Raw genomic sequence first — 15,800 nt, 5'->3', positions numbered from 1 at the left:
GCCAGAGCCTTTCCTCACAGCAAGGAAAGGCTCTGGCAGGAAGAGAGACTGGCAGTTCCCTACTGCCTCTCCCGTGCTAGAGCCTTTCACTGATGTAGGTAACTACACACCAGTGTGGATGCAGCCTGCTTTTCACTGATGTGTAGCTACACATACTATGCAGTGTAGACATAGCCTCAGTGCTGACTCAGAGGAAAGGGACGTTCTTTATTTATAGAAATTTTGGGCCAGATTGTATTGCTGCACACTGGTCCCAGAAAGGACTGAATTTCAGTGAGGAGCAAAGTGATCCTGTTGTTGCATATGTATTTTGTAAAGTGCTTTGGGATTCTTTGGCATGTAAGCTAATCTGGGAGGCACCAATTTTTTCCTCCAAAGCTCAGTCATATGGGAGTTGTCACTGTTTTGTGGCATCCCAAGTTGTGGGGAGAGTGCAACGTTTCCCTAGTGCTCAAGCCTTGGAAGGGACTACTGGTCTCATTTGGTAGTTCAGAGTCCAGGACATAATGATGTCCAGGAAAATACAGGAGATAATTCACTTGTTTCAGCCTATAATACTTGGTTCCCTTGAGTGCAATTCTGGGTAATAAGTAAAAAATGAAGAACAGTACCTAGCTTAAACTTTCACTTGGATCTCTTGTAGAACTTCAAAAAACTGATTACATGGTGTTTGCTGGGAGACAGTACTATTTAGGAGACAAATGTCAGGTTAGTACTCGAAGCAGATTCAGTAATGATAAATTATTAAAGTTGCTTTAAATAAGTTTTATGACTTAATATACATCTGAACTCAGGTTCTTCAGAGATTTCTTCTCTTCTTATAGCTATTAAATATGATGAGGTCGTCTGAAATTACTTTTTTTAAATTATAACTTTCTGTAAATTCAAAACGAGCACAAGATGGTATGTGGGAAAGGGTGCTTGAAAGCTGACAATGAACCAGTGCTGTAAATCTTGCAAGTAGAGGCGTTTAAGACTGAACTCTTGAAATACACAGACGCCACAGTGACTGGCACTGTACACAAACCTCAGCAGAATGGTGATGAAAGATGGACAATAAGTTAGTTTTTTGTTTTGTTCTGTGTTTTGCAGTGCCAAGTGCAATGGGTCCTGTTTAGTTGTTAAATTGTACAAGGCAGTTTTGGTTCTGACCTGTCCCCTCTCTGCCTTTCTTCCATCCATGAGGGCTTCTCTTATTCTTTTTCTCATTGTTTGTATCTGTTCCTGCAGTGTGTCTCCCTCTGCTGCCCACTCTTCTACGGTCTCTGGGTTGGGTAGAGCTGGGAGTGCTGGGTTGAGGTATTCTAAGACTCTCAAGCTAACTCAGTGATATGTGAGCAGCATGAAAACAGCTCTTATGTTACCAGCCATGGGGGGGAACCAGAGCACCATTAACGTGTCACCATTTGTGTTTACCTACTCCCCCCTTTATTTCCTCCTCAGGTACGTCTGGAGCCTGGGGGTAAGTACTACAATGCTCATATCCAGGAAGTTGGACATGATGGCAACATGGTGACCGTGTTCATTGAAGAGCTGGCAGAAAAGTAAGCAATCTGGAGACAGCCTTAGAGCTGTGTCTCTTATTTGCTGAAATCATCCTTTTTGTTGAGTCTGCACATACACACCTCTCTCCCAACAGATGTTTAAATTATGGCTGTCAGAATGTTTTGAAACTCTGGGTTCAGTTTCTTTTCAGAATATAAAATAAAAACCAGACCCAGTTCCTTACCAGTTTAACAGCTTGGCAGTAGCTACCATTCCTAGCAGATGGCAGGAGTAACACCTCTTGGGTTTTCACTGAAAACATTCCAGGTATAATCTACCTACCATGTGGATAGAAAACAGTGTTTCCTGCTGGTTGGGCTGAGTTCATGGTGAACAATGAGTCTACACAACTGGCTTCTAGAACTTCTTAGGAGTGGGACTTGCATCACAGCTAAATAACGGGTTGCTTTTAGTCCTTGAAGTTTGTTCTGACAACTCTCCTTGCCCCTCCCCCTTAATTTTGGGAGTTTTGTAAATGCCTTAAGATAAGTCACACATGAACCAAAAATGCCACTTGTTGGCACATCCCAAATTTACCTCTGATAATCTGTCTGTATTGTTATCTGTAAGATAAAAAACGCAACTCTGGTGCTGTGTGCCTGTTATAAGTAACAGGTATTGCAGCGTGTCCTTGAGTTAATCAGTGTACAGGAGTTAAAGACTGGATTAAAGATGAATTAAAAACAATCCTGAGAGTAGCTAGCTAGTCTCTGAAAACCAAGACAATGCTAGGATCCAAAAAAATTTTAAAAAAGGGAAGAAAAACATTTAGTGTACACATTTTACAATAGTATGCATGTTACCAGTGCTGTTACAGGGATGATTCTGCCTCTGACAGTGGGTCTGTCTCTAAAGGATGAAGTTGCCATTGATGCAAGTTACATACCTATAGCAGGGGGAGTCTTGTTTCACCCTCATCTATCTTTGAAAAATCTCAGAGTAAGATTACTATATGCATGGATTGGAATGATAAAAAGCCATACACCGCTACCCCAATATAACACAACCCGATATAACGCGGTAAAGCAGTGCTCCGGGGGTGGGGCTGCACACTCTCTGGTGGATCAAAGCAAGTTCGATATAACGCGGTTTCACCTATTTAAACTGTCCCCTGGGTTTGGCTAACACAGATGTACATACAGTTCTAAACTGTCTGTCTGTTTTTATGTTGTTCTTCTTTAAAGACAAATCTGTTCAGTAAGATCTGCTCACTCTTGATGGCCATCATTTTTTATCAAATGCGGCACTGTCAGGGTTCCTTCCCCACTCTGAACTCTGGGGTACAGATGTGGGGACCTGCATGAAAGACCCCCTTAGCTTATTTTTACCAGCTTAGGGCTTGGCTACACTTGAAAGTTGTAGCGCTGGGAGTTACAGCGCTGGTCATGCAGCTGTGCAGGAACAGCGCTGGTGTGTGGCCACATTTGCAGCATTTGCAGCGCTGTTGGGAATGATGCATTATGGGCAGCTATCCCAGCGTTCAAGTGGCAGCAATGTGCTTTTCAAAAGAGGGGGGTGGAGTGGGGTCTAGTGTGACAGGGAACGGGGCGAGAGAGAGAGTGGATTTTTGGAGCCAACACTGTGTTTAGCTCCCTGCCTTGAAAAAATCAGAAAATGTTTCCAACCCCTTAGTCTTAACTCTTAATTGCAAACAGCCTGCATCCAACACGACTCCCCGCTGTTTCACTCACTCCCTGCCTGCCTCTCATTTGATTGTTTACAGCCAGGTACAGATTGATCACAGCAAACAGGAGCTCTGTTTGTTTTTTAAATAAGCAGCACCGGCAACGGAGCTCCGTGCAGAACTCGTTCACAACAAAACAAAGAAAGGCTGCATAACAAAACAAAGAGTAATTTAGTTAAAAGCATTCTGGGATATCTCCTAATACCCTGGAGGCCAATTAAAGCGCTGGTGTGTGGCCACACTTGACGAGCAGCGCTGGATCACCAGTGCTGCAATGCTTATTCCCCAAGCAGACCAGGTGTTCAGCCAGCGCTGCAGCCAGGGAGTTGCAGCGCTGGATGTGCCTTGCAGGTGTGGACAGTTACTAATTGCAGCACTGGAAAGCCTCCACCAGCGCTGCAACTTGCAAGTGTAGCCAAGCCCTAAGGTTAAAAACTTTCCCAAGGCACAAATTCCACCTTGCTTTGAACAGTATGCTACCACCACCAAGTGATTTAGACAAAGAATCAGGGAAAGGACAACTTGGAGTTCTATTTCCCCCCCCAAAACATTCCCCCAAACCCTGCATTTCCTGTTTCCTGGGGAAGGCTTGAGAATAATATCCTCACCAGTTGGTACAGGTGGACACAGACCCAAACCCTTGGGTCTTAAGAACAATGAAAAATCAATCAGATTCTTAAAAAGAATTTTAATTAAAGAAAAGGTAAAAGAATCACCTCTGTAAAATCAGGATGGTAAGTACTTTACAGAATAACAAAAGACTCAAAACACAGAGGATTTCCCCTCTAGGCAAAACTTTAAAGTTACAAAAACAGGGATAAACCTCCTTCTTAGCTTGTGAATTTTCCCTGTGCTAAAACAAAAGGTAATCTAACGCATTTCTTTGCTATTACTTACTATTTTTGCAAGACTAGATGCTTAGTTCAGATATGGCTTAGGGAGATGTATTTTTCCCTTCCCTGTTTCCTTGTTGACTCTAAGACACACAGACAAAAAAACTTTCAAATCTGTGGGGAAAGGATCTTCTCTCCTTATTGGTCCTTTTGGTCAGGTGCCACTCAGGTTACCTGAGCTTCTTAACCCTTTACAGGGTAAAGAGGGATTTTATGCAACCCTTAGTTGTGTGTTTATGACAGACATTGACTTGCATTAGCATGCATTCCTGTGGCACTACTTACACTAGTATTTTTCATGTAGGCATATTGTTCCATTGGCAAACTTAAAACCAGTGACACAAGTGACACCTGTCCCTGCATGGAATGTGGTTCCCAATCGAAAAGGAGGAAACTATCAGAAAATAACAGGCGGCTATGTTTCAGAAATAGGTTTGTACACAGTTTCAATAAGAATCTTTTTTTGTTTTGTTAGGGGAATGGAGGAGGTTTGTAGCAGTCTTCAAATATTGGATATGATTGAGTTCAGTTGGTAATATAAAACTCACTTTAAGGGGGAATGATTGAGGAAAACTCCTCTTTGGAGAGGGGATGAATGGAGATAGTTGAACTTCTGATGGGTATTTTGCTGGGGCACTTACAAATAGCAAATCCATTGAGAATGTGTGTTAAAGTTAGTATTTAAAACTTCCAAGAGGCTGTAAAGTGCTTCACAAACAATGTAGAAATGCCAGGTCCCTTCACCAAAGAGATTATCTAATTTTGTTATAAGAATGATGGTAACAGCAGAGTGGGAATGAAGTGAGCAGGAGCAGGGCTACAGTGATACAGTTCCATAGTAAAGCAGTGTAGACTTGTGTGCTTCTTGATGATTCAATAAAGGGTTTTATAATTGTGATTCCCATAGGGAACGAGTCAAAGTAAGGTCTCAGGGAGGGGTTGGAATGATGAGAGTACTGGCTTGGCCTAGCCAAAACTGGGAGGCCATCCTGTACATAGGAGGCTTATTAAACATTCTGCTCATCTACCTCTAAAGGCTTAAATTAGTATTTTAATAAGCTCACACGCTTGGTTGCACTTTTATGGGTGGATGAGTGTTTTTGTTTTCCCCCATACTCCATATCCAAATATTAACTTACAGAATTTTTCATATGAAACTGTCTAGCACTACTTTACAATCTGAATGTACCTCTGGAGTTTGACTTTTTTCTCTATTTAAGGTAGCCATGTAGATCCGTACAGATGTTTAACAGACCTAACTCGTCTTTTCCACTCTCACACCTCTCCCCTTATTTTTTTTTCTGTGCTGCTTTGAAATTGCAGAAATGGATATGAAATCACGGAAGAGACTGTTTAAGAAAGTCCGGGGGAAGGAAGTTTACATGACAGTGGCTTATAGTAGGGGTCAGCCAGTTCTTCCACCCCGTCTACAGCACAATCTTCCTTCAGGTCGCTCTTCTCCAATTAATTGCTCTCAAAGTTGTGGGAATATGGCATCTTATGATCACTACCGTCCTCAGAATTCTCCTCAGAGGCATGGCAGGGGATATGGAATGCCCAGGTATGAAGCCTTGGAACCCTGACAAAGACTAGCATTCATTCCCTGTTAGGCCTCCCACAGTTCTGGCCCTAGCTAATCTTCAGGTATTTAGTAGATGACCCTACAGGTGAGTTTCATCTGAGAGAATCTGTAGGCACTTCTTGGTAACTGGATTTTTTGTGTGTGTGTGTTTTAATCTTAGGGGATCTGCCCGATTTATAAACAGGAACAACATGGTTGGCCCTCAAATAGCATTCTACCCTGGTCCAGGGAAGAGATGTTATCAGAGCTATGACAACTTCTCCTATAGGTCCCGGTAAGTGAGTATAAATTTCTTTACAAAACATTGTACTACAAATAAGGGGAAAATAAGCTTTCAAAATGGCATGATACTGAACAGTGGGTAAAAAGCACTTCTGCCAATGTATGTAAGGGCATTTCAAAAAGAAGTATAATTAAAACTTAATAATGGAAATATGCTTAAACCCGTGTGTGTGTGTGTCTTGATTTTTTTTCTCTAAAGTTCATATAGCCGTAGTCGTCGGCAAATGCAGTGTGTCAATAAGGAATGTCAGTATGGATTTGTACCAGAGACAGGGGAGGAGCCTCAGGGTTTGGAAGAAACCATAACTTTCTATGAGATTGAAGAAGGAGATGAGGCTGCTTTTCCTGCTTTACCAGTAAGTCATGAGCTAGAAGTTCATTTAGAAATGTTTGCCAAAATGAAAAGGAAATCCTGTACAAATGTACAATGTTGGGGTGGGTAGCTCATATTTCCTGCAGCTTTGAAAGATGTGGAAGGGAGCTCTCCTCTTGTTTGCCATGCTCTACTTAGAATCTCTTAGTTAAATAACGATGAAAGCTGTAAAGAGAGGTAGTAGAGATTCAACTCTTATGAATTTCCTACAACTTTCTACAGAAAGTCTTGCCACTCACCTGTTGCATCAACATCTGCATTTATGTGTGGTATTAAGTGGCAAATGGTTGTGATGTTAGAGAACAACACGCTAACACTCAGAAGCTACTTTCTTCTGCAAAAGAAAATAGCAACAACTGCCAAACTGACTTTTTCCTGAACTCCTCTTTGCACAGCAAGTTTCTATCAAATGAAACCTACTACAGTATGTGAATCTTTGTAAGCACAAAGCGACAGTCCTGTGGCACCTTACAGACTAACAGACATATTGGAGCATGAGCTTTCGTGGGTGAATACTCACTTTTGTCAGATGCATGTACGCACAGTTATTCCCCATACTAAGACCAATCCAAAATGAAAAGTTTGAAATTCTGCAAGTAAAATGGAAGAATTGAGCATCCAGTCTAAGTTGTGAAGCCTAGCCCCTTTGGTGTCTGCTCTTTAAAAATAATCCTTTTATCAGTCTGCTTGCTTTTCCAAATCCTGTTGTAGGTTTAAACTAAACCAAACTGAGTGTGCTAAAAAGTCAGTCAGTATTTAGCTGTCTGGGCTGGAGTTGAGGCATAAAACTGCTTAAATGCTGACAATTGTGAATTCAGCTGTCCTGTCTTCCAGAATTTTTTTGCCACCGCCATTTTGATGTAATGAATTTCACAAACATAGATTTGGGATATAATTGGTATCTTCAGTGTTTAAATGCCAGAAGAGAAGGAAAAAAACTCAGGATTATGTTTCAGCAGCCATACTTTAGTCCTCCTTCTGTTCTGGGCTCAACCTATGATGTTTTGCTCAGCGTTCTTGGAAGAAAACATTTGTTAGCAACTTAGACACACTATTCTACAACTTCCTTTTCAGACTCAGAATCAGTAACGTTTAGCAGGAGTGTGTGCATCCCGTTTTCCCATCCTCCCCGTATGTTTGCCTGTAGCTATTAGTGGATTATTTCTCATGTTCAGACATCTATTTTGTATTACTCTTTCTTTCATATTTCTTTTCTCTTTACTTGAAGTACTTAATGGTAGGGCTGCAGCACTTCAGTGTAGACACTGTCAGTGTAGGTAGTCCGTCTCCCCGAGAGGCGGTAGCTAAATTGATGGAAGAATTCTTCCATTGACCTAGTGCTGTTTACGGTGGGGGCGGAAGGTGGAGGTCACCTTAACTATGCTGCTCAGAGGGTGTGGATTTTTCACATCCCAGCATGAAACAGTTAAGCCAACTTAATTTTCTAGTGTAGCCCAGGCCTCATTCTCCAGCCCAAATTTACACAGCTGTCTGCTAAGACAGGGAGCTTAGAGATCAGAGGGACATGCTCCTCTCTGGACAGAGAGGAAGGGGAAGGCCCTAACTTCAGATACTCCCAACAGACCCGTTTCTGTGTCTCTCACCAGAAATGCCACACGCTCCTGCTCCTCCTCTCTCTCCAGAGTCCTTTTAGTTACTTACTGACCCTTGGATCTCTAGGCTCCAAGCCTTGGGAAAACAGTGGTGTAACTTGGCCTGGAACCTGGAAGCTTGCCGTTGTCTTGGAATTGCCCCCCAAGTGTGTGTGTTATCTAGAGCCATGGTGTTGCTTTTCTGCTTTTTTTCCCCAACAGCCCCCTATTGAGTTTAGACAGGACATTCATATGTGAAAGTCTAGTTGCCCTATATGTGGTAACTTTATCTCACTGACCACGTCACATACAGGATTCTATAAAATTATTACATTGCAGCTCCATGTCTGCCACAGGAAGCTAAAGCCCAGTTGCCATTGGAAAGCTGCTGACTCTCTTGTTTACTATGCAGCAGTAGCATTTGCAGATTCAGTGTAATGAAAAACAGCTTCTGCCCAAGCCAGCGTTAATATAATTTGTAAATCTGGAATTCACCAAAACTTTTTTCTGTGAGCAGTGGGGCACAGTTCTAGGCCTCTTGTTCTGAGTCCCAGGCTAGTGCCCAAACCACTTAACCTATCTCTGATCAGTAACCAGGCAGTAGTGAAGAGGGTGAGTCACTACGTTTGTGAGCTCTGAGTCACAAAGTGAATGACTCGCTATGAAGGCAGCACTGGCTTTGAGTCCTGCTACATTTCAGCTGGGAGAAAAGGGAGCAGGTTCCGTAACCACCAGGAAGGCTTCAGGGTGGGATATCTCAGATCTCGTCAATGGCGAGTGACACAAACACACACTAGTTTCAACTATTAACACTGAATTAAATTCACATGAACCTCAAACTCTGCTATTCCAGTTTGTTAATCTAATATAGCTCTGAGGTGAGAGTGAAACAACTTGTATTATGATCCAGCCTGGAGACCCCAATTAGGGATCAGGGCCATTATACTAGGCATTATATAAACACAGAGGGAGAAGTTGGTCTATGTATATTACAAGAGACACCTGGTGGATACAACACAGAGGGAGCACAAGGTACCAATGAGATCATTGTATGTGTAATAACTAGTGTTTACAGCAAAATTGTTTTGCCAAATCTGGTTTCAGGATGGTGAGAGAGCCTGCCCTATGGCGAGTTCACTTTGTTCTAATAAAATGTGTTTTATCTTGTTTCCTAGAGTCAGGGTAGCCCTGCCCCAATAGTCCCTGCCCCTGCAGGATTCTGGGTAGCTAGAAGAGGCCCAAGCCCCATTCCACCCAGCAAACAGACTCTGAATTCCTCAGAGGAGGAAGTCGATGAACCAAGTGATAACGGTAAGTTCTAAATTAATCCAGAATCTCCATTTTTGTGTATTCCCGTTCAATGTTTGTGCAGCCTGCAAAAGCAGATCCCTTTAGCTCTGCTGCTGATCCATGTTGCCTTACAGTGAAGTTCACTGAGTACGCAGATGCCTTCCATTTTTCTCTTGGGAAGCCCAGCTTTAGGGCAAACATCTATTTCAAGTACTTTGAGGCGTTGCACATGTTCATGCTTCTGTTTTTTATTGCATGGCAAAAGGTGTTAATCCATTTCATTTAATGGTTTGCCAGACTAGTGCTGATGTGACGCTGCAGGTTTGTAGCAAGACAACTCTTTGCTTGAAACATACAACATAGATTCCATTTGGTGAAAGTTACTGTGGCCTTTGGTGAAATGGAATAAACTAGTATTTTTATTTTCTTCTGACATTCCTCACAAAGTAATAAATTTAGTTACACTTTGATTTAGTTTGTATATCATTAGTATGCTTTTAGCAGTAGCCTTGGGTATTAGCATCTGCCTTACTGACAAAAAGGAGCATGTCCACGACACCTTAATCTTTCTAAAAGTGCCAATGGCTCCTTTTTTCATCTATCATGGAAGCCAGGAAGGGCACCCAGTTTAATATCTCTTGATTAAAAATGATTAGTATTGGAGAGTGTACCAGTATAGTTGGTTTCCAGGGGCGGCTCTAGAAAATAGGCTGCCCCAGGCAGCGCGGTGTGCTGCGCCGCCCTTCCTCGGTCCCGCGGCGGGTCCCCTCTTCCCGCGGCTCCGGTTGAGCTCCCGCGGCAGGTCCACCGGGCCCGGACAGCGGACCTGCCGCAGGCATGACTGCGGGAGCTCCACCGGAGCCGCGGGAACAGCGGACCTCCCGCGGGCACGGCTGCGGACGGTTCGCGGGTCCGGCGGCTCCGCTTAAGCTGCCGCAGTCATGCCTGCGGGAGGTCCAGCCGAGCTGCGGGACGAGCGCCCCCTCCGCAGTCATGCCTGCGGCAGGTCCGGTCATCCGCGGCTCCGGTGGACCTCCCGCAGGCATGACTGCGGCAGGTCCACCGGCCCAGCCTGCCGCCCCCTAGATTTGGCCGCCCTAGGCACCAGCTTGGTTTGCTGGTGCCTAGAGCCGCCCCTGTTGGTTTCTCATTTTTCTATCACTTAATCCTCTCTCAAATGCATTGCCTATTAATTACAGTGTATAAGGAGTAAAAGGTGCATTTTTCAGATACTTCATTGTAGATCTCCTATTTATACATACTACATTTTATAAGTAGTGACTAGAGGATGATAGGAATATAGTGTTACAGATAACTATTATTTAAAGGATTTTGCATTTAAAATCATTATGGGAATGTAACTCCTTTTGGGGGGGGGAACAGTCCTGTACAGACTTGAAACACTTGTGGCTTTTTTCTCCATATGTTCTTTATTTAACTATCTTAACCTTAACTCCTGTTACACAGCGGTGTATTAAGTCAAGCTGAAAACTTAGCACTATTTTTTTTCAAATGAATGTAAACAAGGGCCAAAGTCTGTCTTACATCTAGCTACACTTCATTTTGCACATTTAGATTCAAATTCGGGTCTCTGGGGACTACAGATGATGTGTGTTGACTTTTTGGACTACTTTGTTAATGTCACTTGAGCTGTGAAAGAGCTGACCATGCAATGGTAGATGTGTGTAGGAAAAAGCGGAAACGGTGCAATGCTTGTGTATCCCATTCTAATATCTTTTTTCTTAAGATGGCTCAACTCACTTTTGCTGGCGTCTGAAATGTAATTCTGATCTTTTCAGTGTTTAACTTTTTTCTGAAATGAAGCTATCCATTTCCTCTTTCCTAGGGGAATTTAATGAAGAATATATGTACACCCCTTCAGGTCAGTAAGAATTGACTCTCCCATATTACACACAGTGAATGTAAAACAATAGTTTATGATCTCTCACAAGTTTTTGAAGGATTAGATTTAATGCTCCTGTTTCAATTAATTTTGCCCATGCCCTCCAGATCCAGACTGTGAAACTCCAACAGTATTTAGTTCAGCAGAGACTACAGCAAACTTGGTAAGCGTTAGTCACTGTTTGGATTAGGCTGCCTAGAAACACATAACATCCTTCAAAGAAATTTGGCCCTGGAAGCAAGCTTAGTGTAGATGCTCAGGGGTGGTTTTTAGGAGGAAGGAATAATAGTTCCATTTATATTTCACATTTCTCCAACTCCCCCTTCCTTTCCCCCCCACCCCCCTTTCAGCTAGATAGTGAATGCTTGTCTCTGAAGGGGATCCTATTGAAATGAGACCTCATTACAGTATCATTGTAAGGTTGGTCTTTAAATCAGTGCACAGTGTTTATCAAGTATTTGCACATCCTGGTGGTGGCTTTTACAGTTTGAATTTTATTTGTAAGAGTTCTGCTCCATGTCTGTCCGCACACTTTTGTGAGGAGAAGGGAGGTAGAAAATCTGTTTTTTGTAAAGCCCTGATTTTTCCCCCTCCTAGTTCTATTTTATATACTACTCTCCAAGTCCCACACCAGTGTATGCTAGCCTTCAGAGACAGGACTGGACCAGACCTTGCCTTTGACATCAGTCAGGTTGTTAATGAGCTTTGAGAGGCTACTGTTTAGTGAAACAAGGTGTTTTCTCTTCTCTACCCCACACCCCTGCAGCTTGCTGGTCCACAGATCCAGGTGATCAAGTGCAGTTATAGAAGACTACTAATTGTGAACTGGCCTAACTCCAGTTAATTTAGGGTTGTTGTGTTTTTATTTATTTTATTTTAAAGCAAATTGCAGGATCTTTGAGTATAGTTTAGAAAATTAAAGAATAAAACTAGAAGACTTGGGTTTCTGGCACACACCCCTCCCCCCGCTCCTTTTCCCCACAAATCTTGTGGCTTCTCTCTATTTTAAACACACGGTTTTGCTTTGAAATCTCTTCAGGATGGAGGGACAGGCTCTGTCTCGTCTCAAGATGGAGTTGCTTCGTACAACTATTCCCAGAAGGTAATCTCAATCATGGACCATTAAATTACATGTGACAATGAAAAGTTGAAAAATGAATGAAGGAAAACAAAAATGAACCTTTCTGCTATGAAGAGGTGGTCTGCCTACCTGTGTTTACAGGGTTGGGGATAAATCCTACTTGCTTTATGATGTGAGTAGTCCCGTTGACTTTGATAGTCCTCCTTGAGTCAGTGAGGAAGCAGGATTTGGCCTTAACTACATTAAACTTACAGACCTCATCCTCTCTCTCTCTCTCTCTCTCTCTCTCTATCACACACACTGTTGTTGGAGTACTTTAAAAAAAATCTTACAGTACTGTAGCTTTGCACTTGATTGAAACACTAGAAGTGAAGTGATATTAGTGATTACTCAATTGCTGCATGAATTCCTTCAGAATATATGTGAACTCTCAGTATAGCATCCCAGTGTAGTGGATGTATTGCACTTGTTCATTTAATATTGTAAGCCCTTTCATGGAGATGGTGGAGTTTTTTTTGCTTAGCATTTTATGATGTAAAATTCTGTGTAGAATCCTAGCACAATATAAATATTTATATAATTTAAATAAAAAACAAGGGGAGGCGGGGTTCTTGATAGCAGATGTTCATTATTCCATATTCTCTGTAGTATTTTTGGCCTGACTCCTTTATGCTCCCCTGAGTATCTCACCCTAAACATATATGAAACTACCAGACCCAGGTACAGTAACTCCTCAATTAGTCATCCCAGTTAACGTTGTTACGTTGCTGATCAATTAGGGAACATGATTGTTTAAAGTTATTTAATGCTCCCTTCTACCGTTTGGCAGCCACCTGCTTTGTCTCCTGCTTGCAGGAAGAGCAGCCTCTTGTAGCTAGCTGGTGGGGGCTTAGAACCGGGGTGACCGGCAGCCCCCTTATCAGCTCCCCGCTCCCCTAAGTTCCCTGTGCAGCAGCTGCCTGCAGTTCAGCTGTCCCCCTCCCTCCACTGTCATGTGCTGCTCCTGCCCTCTGCCTTGGAGCTGCTCCTGGAGACTCCTGCTTGCTGTGCTGGGGGTGGGGGAGAGAAAGAAGAGGGGGGCCTAATGTCAAGGTGTCCCCCTGCACCCCGCTTACCCTATCTTCCATAGAGCAGGGCTCCAGACAGAGGGAACTTGCAGCAGCTGCCGTCTCAGCAAGCTGATCTCATTAACAAGGCAGTGTACTTAAGGGAAATGTGCACATCTCCCTCCATTCCTGCTGCCTTGCAGAGTGAGTGAGTTAACCCTTGAGGACTCAGCCAATTGCTAGTTCATCATTTAGCAGTAAGGGAAGTATCCCACCCTCTGACTCCTCCATCTCAACCAAGCTTCAAAATCATTATCATTGTGTACCAGTATTAAATTTTTGTTTAAAAGTGTGTGTGTAAAAAGAATTAATTAATGTAAATGAGGGGGTTAGGTTCCAGGGACATTTTTTTCTCACCAGACAAAAAAGACTATCTATATATGTCTGGTGAGAAAAATGTCCCTGGAACCTAACCACCTCATTTACATTAATTCTTATGTGGAAATTGGATTCGCTTAACATGGTTTTGCTTAAAGTCGCATTTTTCAGGAACATAACTACAACATTAAGTGAGGTGTTACAGTAGTATTTCAAAGACATGCGTGGGGTTTTTTAAAATCAAAGTTGGCAGTCTATTGAAAACTCTCCTGGCTCTTTTGCAGGTGATGGTGAATTCTGCAGTGATCTCAACCTCCTCTTGTGTTAATAATGCTCCAGCGACTGTCTTTTCCTCCAGCACGGCAGCAGCCACTCAAGCCAATGTTACCACATCCATTCCCCCACAGACTGCAGTGCAGCCCATCCTGGTATCCCCTTCTTATGCTGGAAGGCCAGGTAGAGTGTTGGATACAAAACCATAAATTTCAAGGTCTACTTGTGTTCTTTATCACTTCTCCCCTCTCGCCACCCAGAATACACACTGATGAGTTCTTCGAGGTATTTCCATAGACTATGGTTCACTTCGCTATGAATCTTTATTACCCTCACTGCTGACTTTCCTCATATGGATCACATTTTGGAGGGAACACTGACAAGCAAGGTTTACATCTCCTTGGAGTCCCCCTTCAGCAGAAACAAATATAGATGGCTCCCTAACTTGCATGCTAATCTGGTATCCTGTCTTGGACAGTAGCTGGTTCCAGATGTGGGTTAATCTGCCCCCAGCATCAGGTCCCATCCTTGTCTCTGTTAGAGATTGTGCTTCAGGGCTTAAGCCAAAGTTTAATATTGTTGCCTCTTAGCACAAGTATTTAGCCAATATGCAAGGCCTATTGGGTTACTGCTGTAAGGAGTTGAAATTGGTGACGTCAGTTATTTCTTCAGTGCAATCTCTATTTACAAAGAATGTTTCCCTGAACACAGTAGGAACAAAGCTGACACTTTGCGTGCTCACAATTTCCAAACCTACCTTTCCAGCCAAGCAGCTCTGTCTCTGCTCCCCACAACTGCATCTCTGGATTCCTGCTCACTTCTCATTTTTCTGCCTCTCGTACACACAGCTGCAACCAGTTAATGTCTCAGTCACTATACTTGCAATCAGTCCCTGGGGAAATCCCTCAGCCTACATGAGTTAGCTACTCATTGGGCTAATACCTCATGTGGTGGCTTCTGTTGTCTCCAGCTACCTAACTCCATAAAAGAGCTTAATTGATTTTTCCATTTAGCTGGAATGAAGGCTGGCTGGCATACCCATCAGCGTTAACGTGGTCTCTGATTGCCTCGTAGATCAAACAAATGCTTGATGGCAGCCCTCAGCAATATCCCATCCAAAGCTTTTATCATAATTCTGGATATTTTGATATCCTTGTAAATGTCTAATCTCTCTTTGAACTTTGCTGCTACTTTGCCTCAGTGACTTTCTGTGGCAGTGAGTTCCACAGCCTGACTATACATTGTGTGACGACCTACTTTGTTTTTATCAGTTTTAAATTTGTCACCTTTACCTTTTGTCCCTCCCCCCCCTTAATTTATGAGACAAGGACAACAGAAGTTCCTTAGCTACCTTCTCTAGATCATTATTTTATAGAGTGCATTAATTGTATCCACTCTGTCACCTGCTTTCTGTGATAAACAATCAGAATCTTTTCAGCCTCTTCATATGAGACTTTTTCCATGCTCTCAAATTTCTGTATTCTCTGATTTCATTCACCTTCCATGGATTCTAACTTTTGCTCTAGTCTCATTCCTTTTCCCCTCTCCCATACTAACCATCTCAATTCATAGTTTGTTTTTTGTTTTTTTTGTTTTGTTTTTTGTTTACATTATGGTTGTTACTTTGTGATCACTGCATGCTTGCAGTTAGGATTAACATTGCATTGTGTGGGTTAGCCACTTGGTGGGGTTACAAATAAACGTATGCAAACAAGTATACTTTTTGTTTCAAGGGGCATGGGCCACTTGGAATCTAGTCAGTTTAAAAAAGCGTATCCAGTAGTTTCACCTACTACCCCTACCCTGAACCTTGTAGTCATTTTTTGTGAGTTTCATAGTCACGCTTCCCTAACTTTTTAAAAAATGGTTGCTTATTCC

At 42.7% G+C, this 15,800-nt stretch overlaps 1 protein-coding gene across 2 annotated transcripts in view; it reads left to right on the top strand.

Moving 5' to 3' along the window:
* Nucleotides 1–15,800, top strand: part of LOC120371866 (putative bifunctional UDP-N-acetylglucosamine transferase and deubiquitinase ALG13) — a 46,324-nt gene that overhangs the window by 14,938 nt on the left and 15,586 nt on the right. For both annotated transcript variants that reach the window (XM_039488238.1, XM_039488239.1), the window contains exons 10-20: nucleotides 644–708; nucleotides 1,444–1,544; nucleotides 4,427–4,554; nucleotides 5,446–5,683; nucleotides 5,865–5,978; nucleotides 6,186–6,342; nucleotides 9,127–9,262; nucleotides 11,088–11,123; nucleotides 11,252–11,307; nucleotides 12,184–12,246; nucleotides 13,934–14,105. In XM_039488238.1, coding sequence (XP_039344172.1) covers nucleotides 644–708; nucleotides 1,444–1,544; nucleotides 4,427–4,554; nucleotides 5,446–5,683; nucleotides 5,865–5,978; nucleotides 6,186–6,342; nucleotides 9,127–9,262; nucleotides 11,088–11,123; nucleotides 11,252–11,307; nucleotides 12,184–12,246; nucleotides 13,934–14,105 — 1,266 coding nt within the window. The remainder of the gene's footprint in view (nucleotides 1–643; nucleotides 709–1,443; nucleotides 1,545–4,426; nucleotides 4,555–5,445; nucleotides 5,684–5,864; nucleotides 5,979–6,185; nucleotides 6,343–9,126; nucleotides 9,263–11,087; nucleotides 11,124–11,251; nucleotides 11,308–12,183; nucleotides 12,247–13,933; nucleotides 14,106–15,800) is intronic.

Source organism: Mauremys reevesii, linkage group 9 (genome assembly GCF_016161935.1).
Source record: "Mauremys reevesii isolate NIE-2019 linkage group 9, ASM1616193v1, whole genome shotgun sequence".
In the NCBI taxonomy this organism is placed as follows: Eukaryota; Metazoa; Chordata; order Testudines; family Geoemydidae; genus Mauremys; species Mauremys reevesii.
This window is presented reverse-complemented; position numbering and strand designations above follow the sequence as displayed.